This window comes from Hordeum vulgare, chromosome 6H (genome assembly GCF_904849725.1).
Source record: "Hordeum vulgare subsp. vulgare chromosome 6H, MorexV3_pseudomolecules_assembly, whole genome shotgun sequence".
Taxonomy (NCBI): Eukaryota; Viridiplantae; Streptophyta; class Magnoliopsida; order Poales; family Poaceae; genus Hordeum; species Hordeum vulgare.
The window spans coordinates 10,583,534-10,595,944 of record NC_058523.1 but is presented as its reverse complement, the minus strand read 5'-3'; the positions used below and the strand labels follow the sequence as shown (position 1 = coordinate 10,595,944).

Here is a 12,411-nt window from a genome sequence, read left to right as displayed (position 1 = left end):
TCCCCATCTCGCCCCTCCCTGGTCGCCCCTCATCCCACCGGCCGGCGGCCACCCCTCACCACGCCGGCGGCCCCCCCCCTCGGTCCCCCTCTCCCTGCCGGCGCGCCTCCCCTCCCCGCCGGCGAGCCCGCCTCTCCACCTCCTCCTACCTCCCGCGGCGAGCCCCTCCTCCCCCCACGGCCACCAACGCCCGCCGGCCTCCTGCTCTGCACCGTCCTCCCCGCCGGTCCCTTCCCCGCCGGCCGGAGCTCATCGCCCCTCCAGATCCGGCGACCGAGCCCCTCCCCGTCGGCGCTTCGGCCGGGGTCCTCACCGGCCACGGCGACCCCGTCACCGGGCCCCTCCCCGTCGGCCCTTCTCCGGTCCACCGCGACCTCCGCGCCACCGCCGGTAACCGCCACCTCGGGCTCCTCCTCGCCGGCGCTACACCGTCGGCCTCCTCGTCATCCTCCACAACGGCCACCCCGAGCCTCGCCGCCCCGTTCCCCGGCAACGCCGGTGAGCCCTTTTACGGGCTCCTCCCACCCTCTCCTTCAGTTTTCCGCCCCGGATCCGTTCCGGAGATTAGTTCCTTTTTCCGACGCCGTTGAGGTCTCGTAGGGTGGTGGAGTTTTGCCCCATTCCTCTCTGTTGAGAGATGAACAGATGAACATAGAGGGCAGAGATGAGTGTTGAGAGAAAAGATAAATGAAAAAGAATAAGTGGTGTATTAGATGCGTATGTATGTATGTATGTATGAGATGTGATGTATGTATTTGTGCATTTGGATAATTAGAGGAATACGGTATTTGCACGGATAAGTATCTAATAAAAATAAATGAGGAAATAACCTTAGGCCACTTACCGGTGGGGCCAATGCACCGCTGTCAATGACAGGGAGGCCCCACGCGATGATTAAAAATAATGTTTTCTTAAAATAGATAAATAAATAGATATTTAGTTAAAATAATTAATTAACATAATTAGAGTATGACACGTGGGTCCCTCGTTGAATTAATCTGATTAATAAATAATTAATCTTAAATAAAACTTGTGCCTATGACGTTCGGGACCCGCTGGTCAGTTGACCGGTCAAATGTGATGTCAGCCTGACATCGCGATGATGTCATAATAGGATTTTACTAAATCTTTTAAATCTGTTTTTAATTCTTAAATAATTAATAAAACTTTAAAAATTAATATTAAATAATCCGTAAGTCAGATCAAAATAATTTCAACATCAAAGTTGATCAGCAAAGCGAGACGAACCCGGATACACGGCCCGTTCGTCTGTCACGCGTCCCTAGCATAGCAAACATGGAACTTTTCCATCGTTTCCAGTGTAACCGGTAGTAGCCCGAGACCCGGAAAATATCGTCAGATATTCTTCCGACCCGTCTATGACGGATGTTGCTGCGTTAGCTCATGTCTAGCCTGCATATTTCCATGTCATGTTTTGTGTTGCATCGGTGCTATTATTTATTGTTTCTTCCCCCTCTTCTTACCGGTAGACCCCGAGACTGACGCTGCTGCCGGGTACATCTACGACCCTGCCGATCAGTCCCTTGCCGCAGAGCAGCAAGGCAAGCAAACCCCCTCTTGATCATTCCTATATCGCCTATGTCTTTCTTCCTACTGCTTGCATTAGTATTTTGCTACTGTTGTAGTTAGCTCCTATATCTGATGCATAGCCTGTTTTTGATGAACTGCTACTTTCAGTCCTGTACCTTTAACCTGCTTAGTATAGGTGGAGCAGTCATCTCCTCTGACCCCGTAGATCAGTTGCCCCGCTTGTTTCCAAATCTCGATCTCTGATCGACGAGCCAGACCCGACACAGCACGTTCACCCCCCTTCGTTGTACGACGCTACAGGGATACTATCGGGTACCGAGGGTGACACCTCGCTAAGTACTCCTGATGATATCTCTGTAGTATAGCTAGTCGGTCGTGGTTATCGAGGGTGATTCCTCTTTCACCATTCCCGTTGAAGCCTCTGTCGTGCAACCCCGCGAGTGTGGGACCCCGAGGGTGATTCCTCTAAGCCCACCTTGACGGGTACATCGTTCGGAATCCAACGAGGGTGATACCTCGGATTCCCCCCGATGTTACAACCACACAGTTACTCGACCATGTTACTGGGATCTTCGGTGATTAGTTGTAAGACGGGTGGATTCCCGCGAGACTGTGTTGTTGGCCTAATTAAAATGCTAATGGATTTGGGTATTTGATCTGGGTTGGTCGGAGACCTTTTCGCACTAACCGGCTACGCGGGGAGAATTATGGGTACTCGGCGTCGCGGTATCAGCCGAAGCTTTTCAGATGCCAGCAGTGTAGCGGCGCGCGCCCGAGTGGTCCCGAGATGCATCGCGCTTGTGATTAAGGGATGCTAGGACTGACGTCGGCCGCCCACGCCACGTGCAGGAGCGTGAAGGGGAACTGGGCCCATGAACCCTTTGTGCTTAGGATTTAGACCGGCGGGCTGGCCTCTCTGATTAGTCTTAGGTGGGGCTGCGACGTGTCGATATTCCGAGGCCGGGCAGGACCCAGAAAAGTTTGTCCGGCCAGAGTGTTATCGAGCGTGACGGGACATGTGGTGCACCCCTGCAGGGATGAAAATTAACTATTCGGATAGCCGTGTCCACGGTTACAGGACGACTTGGAGTTGTGCCCCGATCTTATACAACTACAATTGTTACTTAACTGGAATTAGTTTGCCTCGGGATTGCTTCCTCGCAGGGAGTCGAGGGAGGATCCTTAGGCGTGACCTCACTTTAATATTGCTGTAACAATATGACTATTATTTGTGTTCCCCCTGTTCTACTCTCGTCTATTGCTGCAAGACCCTGAAGATGCTAGTCTTCGATAGGACTAGGCCTTCTCCCTCTATTCTCGCATTGCTGCAGTCAGTCCACATATAAACCCCCTCCTTTGATACTGATGCATAATTAGACTAGTGCTGATGTAAGACTTGCGAGTACTTTGGATGAGTACTCACCGCTGCTTTGCTCCCCTCTTGTTCCCTCGATCCGTTTGCTGCGACCAGATGATGAAGCCCAGGAGATGGAGGTCCCCGCCACCGACGACTGCTACCCCGACGGTGCCTACTACTACGTGGAGGCCGCTGATGATCAGGAGTAGTTAGGAGGTTCCCAGGCAGGAGGCCTCGCCTCGTTCGATCGTTGTATCTTTTGTGCTAGCCTTCTCTAAGGCACCCCATGTTGTTTTATGTCTGTACTCAGATATTTGTTGCTTCCGCTGACTCGTGTGCTTATCGAGCTTTCGTATTCTAGCCCTCGAGGCCCCTGGCTTGTAATATGAAGCTGATGTTATTTTATTTGTGTCTAGAGTTGTGTTGTGATATCTCCCCGTGAGTCCTTGGGTTTGATCGTACGCATTTGCGTGTATGATTAGCGTACGATTAAGCCGAGGGCGTCACATGTAGGCCTCACAGGAACAACTTCTTGCGTTGCGCTACTTTCCTGTTCGAGAGGGGGTGTAATTACCTCATCAAGTTCTACCTTCCTCCCACTTACTTCTTTCGAGAGAAACTCTTTCTCTAGAAAGGATCCGCTCTTGGCAACAAAGGTTTTACCTTCGGATCTAAGATAGAAGGTATACCCAATAGTTTCCTTAGGGTATCCTATGAATACGCATTTCTCCGCTTTGGGTTCGAGCTTTTCTGGTTGAAGTTTCTTCACATAAGCATCGCAGCCCCAAACTTTAAGAAACGACAACTTAGGTTTCTTGCCAAACCATAGTTCATACGGTGTCGTCTCAACGGATTTAGACGGTGCCCTATTTAAAGTGAATGCTGCAGTTTCTAATGGGTATCCCCAAAATGATAGCGGCAAGTCGGTGAGAGACATCATAGATCGTACCATATCTAATAAGGTGCGATTACGACGTTCAGACACTCCGTTGCGCTGCGGTGTGCCAGGCGGCGTTAGTTGTGAAACGATTCCACACTTTCTTAGGTGTGTGCCAAACTCGTGACTCAAATATTCTCCTCCACGATCAGATCGTAGACATTTTATTTTTCTGTCACGTTGATTCTCAACCTCACTCTGAAATTCCTTGAACTTTTCAAACGTCTCAGATTTGTGCTTCATCAAGTAGATATACCCATACCTACTCAAATCATCGGTGAGAGTGAGAACATAACGATAACCACCGCGAGCTTCAACGTTCATTGGACCACACACATCAATATGTATTATTTCCAATAAGTCGGTGGCTCTCTCCATTATTCCTGAGAATGGAGTCTTAGTCATCTTGCCCATGAGGCACGGTTCGCATGTGTCAAATGATTCAAAGTCAAGAGACTCTAGCAGTCCATCAGTATGGAGCTTCTTCATGCGCTTAACGCCGATATGACCAAGGCGGCAGTGCCACAAGTATGTGGGACTATCGTTATCAACTTTGCATCTTTTGGTACTCACACTATGAATATGTGTAACATCACGATCGAGATTCATCAAGAATAAACCATTCACCAGCGGAGCATGACCATAAAACATATCACTCATATAAATAGAACAACCATTATTCTCTGACTTAAATGAGTAGCCGTCTCGCATTAAGCAAGACCCTGATACAATGTTCATGCTTAAAGCTGGTACTAAATAACAATTATTAAGGTTTAAAACTAATCCCGACGGTAGATGTAGAGGTAGCGTGCCGACGGCAATCACATCGACCTTTGAACCATTCCCGACGCGCATCGTCACCTCGTCCTTGGCCAGTCTCCGCTTATTCCGCAGTTCCTGCTTTGAGTTGCAAATGTGAGCAACAGCACCGGTATCAAATACCCAGGAGCTACTACGAGCGCTGGTAAGGTACACATCAATAACATGTATATCACATATACCTTTAACGTTGTCGGCCTTCTTGTCCGCTAAGTATTTGGGGCAGTTCCGCTTCCAGTGACCTTTTCCCTTGCAGTAGAAGCACTCAGTCTCAGGCTTGGGTCCGTTCTTTTTCTTCTTCCCGGCATCTGGCTTACCGGGCGTGGCAACAGCTCTGCCGTCTTTCTTGAAGTTCTTCTTACCCTTGCCTTTCTTGAAACTAGTGGTCTTGTTGACCATCAACACTTGATGCTCCTTCTTGATTTCTACTTCTGCAGACTTGAGCATCGAGTACAACTCGGGAATGGTTTTCTCCATCCCTTGCATGTTGTAGTTAAGCACAAAGCCTTTGTAGCTTGGTGGGAGAGACTGGAGGATTCTGTCAATGATAGCATCATCCGGAAGTTCGACTCCAAGTGAAGTCAGACGACCGTGTAACCCAGACATTTTGAGTATGTGCTCACTGACAGAACTGTTCTCCTCCATCTTACAGCTGAAGAACTTGTCGGAGACTTCATACCTCTCGACACGGGCATGAGCTTGAAAAACTAGCTTCAGCTCTTGGAACATCTCATATGCCCCGTGTTGCTCAAAACGTCTTTGGAGCCCCGTTTCTAGACTGTATAACATGCCACACCTGACCAAAGAGTAGTCATCACTTCGCGCTTGCCAGACGTTTAGAACGTCCTGGGCTGCTTGCGGAGCGGGAGGGTCACCTAGCGGCGCATTAAGGACATAAGCCTTTTTAGCTGCTTCAAGGATGAGCTTCAGGTTGCGAACCCAGTCCGCATAGTTGCTACCATCATCTTTCAGCTTGTTTTTCTCTAGGAATGCGTTGAAGTTGAGGTTGACGTTGGACATCTACAATATTTATAAAGACAACTTTTAGACTAAGTTCATGACAATTAAGTTCATTTAATCAAATTAAGTATGAACTCCCACTTAAATCGACATCCCTCTAGTCATCTAAGTGATACATGATCCATGTTGACTAACCCGTGTTCGATCATCACGTGAGACGGACTAGTCACCATGGTGAGCAACTTCATGCTGATCGTATTCAACCATACGACTCATGTTCGACCTTTCGGTCTCTTGTATTCGAGGTCATGTCTGTACATGCTAAGCTCGTCGAGTCAACCTAAGTGTTTCGCGTGTGTAAATCTGGCTTACACCCGTTGTATGCGAACGTTAGAATCTATCACACCCGATCATCACGTGGTGCTTCGAGACAACGAACCTTCGCAACGGTGCACACTTAGGGGAATACGTTCTCGAAATTTTAAGAGGGATCATCTTATTATGCTACCGTCGTTTTAAGCAATAAGATGTAAAACATGATAAACATCACAATGCAATCATATAGTGACATGATATGGCCATTATCATCTTTGCTCTTTCGATCTCCATCTTCAGGCATTGCATGATCATCATCGTCACCGGCGTGACACCATGATCTCCATCATCATGATCTCCATCATCGTGTCTACGTGAAGTCGTCACGCCAACTACTACTATCACTACTACTATGGCTAACCGTTAGCAATGAAGTAAAAGTAGCAAGCACAAGGCGTTGCATCTCATACAATAAATTAAGACAACTCCTATGGCTCCTACCGGTTGTCATACTCATCGACATGCAAGTCGTGAATCCTATTACAATAACATGATCATCTCATACATCATACATGCAACATCACAACTTTGGCCATATCACATCACATGTCAAACCCTGCAAAAACAAGTTAGACGTCCTCTAATTGTTCTTGCAAGTTTTACGTGGCTGATTTGGGTTTCTAGCAAGAACGCCTTCTTACCTACGTGACAGCCACAACGATGATATGCCAAAGCTATTTACCCTTCATAAGGACCCTTTTCATCAAATCCAATCCGACTAGAGTAGGAGAGACAGACACCCGCTAGCCACCTTTATGCACAATGTGCATGTCTGTCGGTGGAACCAGTCTAACGTAAGCGTACGTGTAAGGTCGGTCCGGGCCGCTTCATCCCACAATACCGCCGGAAAAGAATAAGACTAGTAACGGCAAGCAAATTGATAAACCATCGCCCACAACTTTTGTGTTCTACTCGTGCATAGAATCTACGCGTAGAAAACCTGGCTCGGATGCCCAGGTCGCCCTTGCCCTCCATCCCCCTAAAAAATGGGAGAGATTTTCCGATTTTACGGCATGACTGTTAAATTTAGGTGAGTTGTACGAGAGCTACTTTTGTGAGTTCATGTAATCTTCCTTCCCTGAATATTTGTATATAATTTTTAATTAAAGAATATAGATAGTGCGTTAGTACCCACCAGTACTCAGTGACACGCGTGACCGATGTTAGTGAGGGCCAGGCGACACAAGGCTGCGTGCGAGCGGGTGGTGGTGTTGGTGCAGGACGGTCGACGGCGAGGGGAGGGGGTGCATGGCTGCGGGCGGCGATGAGGGTCGGTCCGGGTTGCATGATGGTGGTGGCACCGTACGGCAGCGAGACGGGTATGGTGCCAGGACGCGGGGCCCCATGACTATCTATTATATCACCATAATAAGTCAAACAATTACACATCAAACTCAAATTCTTCAAAATATTCAAAAACAAAATTATACCAAATTTAATTCGACATTCAAAACCAAATTCTAATTCAAACAAAACCGACGCTTCCCTGCTACGGTGACTCAAGCGGCGCCCAAACCCTAGCCGCCGGGGGCACGCGCTCCATCCTCTCCACCCTCCGTCGCCGTCGGGGGACGCCGCTGGGCAAACGCTCGGGGGGCCGATGGCAGTGGCGGAGGCATCCCTATCTCCTGTGTCCCAGGGGTGGTGCGGGCCCCTACACGCGGGGAGGCATGGCCGATCTGTGGAGCGACGATGATGGTTGCGTCGACGACGGCGGTGGCCGAACCTGCCTCGGGCGGCGGCTGCTACAGGCACGTCAGGTTGGCCGGACACGGCCAGCGACATGCGGCGGTTGGCCTGGTTCGGAGGGCGGCGACGGGCTATGTGGTGACGGCTCGTCATCCAACTTTAGATGTGCGGCGGTATGGAGGGCCTGGTGGATTGCTCGGCGGACTCCGATCATATCTATTCTGGCCGGTGCAATAGGCATTGGCGGTCATCTCCTCCGTCGGAGGTGGTCGGCCTGAGACTGGATGGTTGGATCTTGCGATCTGTCATCCAGTCCTAGCTGCGAGTCAGGAAGACATAGTTGCCGGTGAAAACCGAGCCGATGGCAGGCTATGGCGGCGTTCTACGTCGTTACCTTGATGAAGGCATCGTCGTGTAACTACTGTTGACCCACTCGTAATGCTCCGGGGGAAATCCTAGGATCTGGTCTTCCAAATCGGACGATGGAGGCACTACGGTGTCGTGCCTCTCTTGGGAGCATCGTTTCTGGAGCAGCCCTGGAAGACAGAGGAAGGCGGTGGAGCAGCTTCGTCTTGATCGGACCTTCGGTGGAGATGTCAAGTCATGCGTGGCCGATGGGTGCTACGCTGTGTCATGCCTGCTCGGCAGGTGCTACGCACGATAGATCTTCCCGAGCCTTCATGTAAGGATGGACGAGCGCAGGACGGTGACGTCGTTGGTCGCCGTGGTGGCGTTGATGGATGGATGGACTGTCATGGGTGATACAGATCTCTTTCCTGAAGATGGGGTAGTGATTCGATGATGATGGCGGCTTGTAGAACGTGTGCAAGTGGTATACGCTTTAGGTTTGCTGCATCGTTTGTTTTTCCGATACATTATAGGGATGGATCGGTGATGACAACGGTTTTTGATATGTAGAGTGAGAGCACTCAACATTATCATGTTTGTAAGTGTGAGTGTTGGCTTCGGGTGGCTTGATGTATGACCTTGCCAGATCATGATGGAATAATTAATAAAAATGGATGTATGCATCAATTGATGCAGAGGCCGGGGTTGAACCTCCTTTTCTAAAACAAATGAAGTGCCCACACATGCTCAAGTAGATCATCGTGGAGTTGTTCATGACCACCATCGTCTACAATCCATTGATGCACGTCTAGAAATCTTTGCAATCCCCCATTCATCCTTCTCTGGCTCAACTGGTCGCATATACATTTTGTTCCCCTCATTCTCATAGCTTTCTTCCGCCGGTTGTTCCCTCCCATCCTCTATGAACATGTTATGCAATATGACGCACGCGGTCATGAAGCGCCACATGTTTTTTTTATGCCAATAGTGATCTATACCACGAACGATTGCAAAACGAGCTTGGAGGACCCCGAATGCATGCACATCATTTCTACATGCTTCTTTCTCCTAGCAAAGTGAGTATTCTTGTTGCCTTGATGCTTTGAAATTATCTTCGCAAAAATTGCCCATGTCGGATCCATCAACAAGATAATATACCATGTTGTATTGCCGGCCATTAATTTCAAAATTCACAGCAGGTTCCTCGCCAACAGAAAGCCTTGAAAAAGGATGAGATCTTTGCAGAACTTTCAGGTCATTGTTAGATCCTAGCATTCAAGAATATGAATGCCATTAGATGACACGAATTCTAGAATTATAGTTGCATCCTTATCTTTTCCTTGAACTGTACATGCTATGCAGTAGGGCAAAACTTCCACTTTCAATGCATGCAATTGATACTTTCAAGCATTCATAGAAAGCCTTTTGATGAACCCGTCTTAAGAATTCTTATCGTGTCCGCTTCATTTGGAGCTCGAAAATATTCTTCTCCAAATATCTCAATGATGGACTTCATAAATTCTGGTCATGGTATGAAAATATGAAAATATTCCACATATGAAACTGTGTGTGTTGGTCGTGTCATTAATTGGTTAGGATCTTTAGGAGTTGATCACGTGAGCTCTTGTATTCGGTAGGATTTTCTTCTTGTTTGAGAGGTAAGGTAATCTTAATATATATGCACTGACTTTTTTATTCAATCAGGGTATGATCCGGTACAGCGGAAGACCAACTGCTCTAGGTTGTGTGGGGAAATCAGTGTCCCTTTCCCATTTGGCCTAGAGGACGGTTGTTCTGCAAGGATGTCATTTCAGCTCAATTGTACAAATTCATCTTTGTCTACCCTCCAGTTTCTTAACATGAACGGCGATACAGGAGAGATCACTTATGTAAAGTCTATAAATATCATGAAGGGGCTAGTGAATGTTAAATACAGCTTATACCAAGAAGAGTACCTTTCGGTGAGTGTACCTCAAGATCCAGACCACTATGTTGCCTCCGCAGGTGTAGTACCACAACAGTGGGCCGTAGCCAATTTAACATGCCCCGAGGCACAGGCGAATAAGACCGGATATGCATGTGTCAGCATGAATAGCGAATGCTTGGCTGTCAACTCCGAACGATACTATTATGGTTACCGTTGCACATGTATGGACGGTTTTGATGGGAATCCATATATCTCCGATGGGTGCAAAGGTACACACTGCATCTCTCTGCCTCCTCCTCTGTTCTGCATCTGGATATATAAACGACGTCTCTTTGTTAGGGAACTCTCATAATGAATGGGTGATCGCACACCTTTTAGAGAAGTGATACCTTTATATCTCCAAACAATCTCAAAGTAAAAAAATATAGATATGCAAAAACGCGCTCAAGCTCGACCTCTATATAGACTTTGTGCACATGGTAACCTGTAAATAAGTTGTCTATGAACAAAGATCTGTATGGGTACATTCTATATTTTCTTAATGCCCCTAATATTCAAATTACATTAAGCTCAAATAACCTATGGTAGTATTACATGCAGGCACTAATGGGAAACCTAATTACAATACTTATGTATTTTAATCTTACGTTATATATACTTATTGTTGCAGATGTTGACGAGTGCAACACACCAGGCACATGTAATGGGACTTGTCATAATACCGAAGGAGGTCACTATTGCACCGAATGTCCTAGTAATACAGTGTATGACGCTGCATTAAAGATGTGCGCATCGACCAAAAAACAAAATCTGGTACTAGGTGAGTCCATGGTACAACCAATTTCACATAATGAGCTCCATAAAATCCTGAACAGTAATGACGGGCATAATCATTACAGGTATCGCCATTGGCATTGGCGTTGGTTTTGGAATTATACTTCTCATGTCAATTGTAATATTACTCATCCGTAGATGGAAAAAAGACATCAAGAAGAAACTGCGAAGAAAGCATTTTCGGCAGAACCAAGGTCTACTCCTCGAGCAATTGATATCATCAGATGAAAATGCAAGTGACAACACTAAGATTTTCTCACTATCAGAGTTAGAAAAGGCAACAAATGATTTTGATCCCACGCGTATCGTTGGTCGTGGAGGGCATGGCATGGTTTATAAAGGCATCTTATCCGATCAACGGGTAGTGGCCATAAAGAAGTCTAAAGTCATTGAGCAAGTTGAGATAAGCCAGTTTATCAATGAGGTTGCAGTCCTTTCCCAAGTAAATCACCGGAATATTGTGAAGCTCTTGGGTTGTTGTCTTGAGACCGAAGTCCCACTGCTAGTGTATGACTTCATCCCTAATGGTTCGTTATTTGGAATCCTTCATGCAAGTACCACTAGCAGCTCTATCTTCTCCTGGGATGATTGTTTGAAAATTGCTGCGGAAGCTGCTGGAGCACTGTATTACCTCCACTCAGCTGCTTCGGTATCGATATTTCATCGTGATGTGAAGTCCACTAACATACTCTTAGATGGAAATTACACTGCAAAAGTATCAGATTTTGGTGCTTCAAGGTTGGTTCCTATTGACCAAACTCACGTTGTTACAAATATACAAGGCACATTTGGATACTTGGATCCGGAATATTACCACACGGGTATGTTGAATGAGAAGAGTGATGTCTACAGTTTTGGTGTAGTACTTGTAGAGTTGCTGCTCAGAAAGAAGCCTATTTTTACAAGTGACTCTGGGCTAGCGCAAAACTTGTCCAACTACTTCCTTTGGGAGATGAGGGAGAAACCACTTGCAAAAATAGTAGCTACTCAAGTTCTCGAGGAAGCAACAAATGAAGAGATTAATGATGTCGCCAATCTTGCGGAGACTTGCTTGCAACTACGAGGTGAAGAGAGACCTACAATGAAACAAGTGGAGATGAAATTGCAGTCTGTGCGATCTAATAGGTTGAGATCCTCTCAGGTTGTTCTGAAAAATGAAGACATGCAACCCTTGTTAAGTGGACAAAGCCAAGACACTCTTCCGATGTTGACTGCTCCGAGTGGTAGAGTAGACCGAGTTAATATAGCTTCTCAAAGGAACCAAAATTGCTACAGCTTGGAGCAAGAGTTCATGGCATCTGCGACTCTTCCTCGCTAGTTTATCGTGTTCTTAGCATTAATGTTTGGTTGTCTGCTTCTCCTATTGAAATGCTATATTATTTTCGTGCTTCGATAGGGAGGGTAAAGTACACTCTGTAATTTCCTTAATAATGTGTGGTTAATACTATTCAGATTGGAAAGTTTCATTCTTATTCTTGTCTTAAATTGCCTTGGTATTTGCTGTTCTTGCTTTTCACTACTCAGATTGGTTAGTACTATTCAGATTGGAAATCCACCTGTGGAACCTGGCAGGCGCAGGCATCCCGTTCGACCCAGGCTGAGTCCTTGTCGCTA

General features: G+C 47.0%; 1 protein-coding gene across 1 annotated transcript in view; it reads left to right on the top strand.

Moving 5' to 3' along the window:
- Positions 1–12,115, top strand: part of LOC123403031 (wall-associated receptor kinase 3-like) — a 43,592-nt gene extending 31,477 nt beyond the window's left edge. Inside the window, exons 2-4 of the mRNA XM_045097009.1 lie at positions 9,741–10,232; positions 10,634–10,783; positions 10,863–12,115. Coding sequence (XP_044952944.1) covers positions 9,741–10,232; positions 10,634–10,783; positions 10,863–12,115 — 1,895 coding nt within the window. The remainder of the gene's footprint in view (positions 1–9,740; positions 10,233–10,633; positions 10,784–10,862) is intronic.
- The last annotated feature ends 296 nt before the right edge of the window (positions 12,116–12,411 follow it).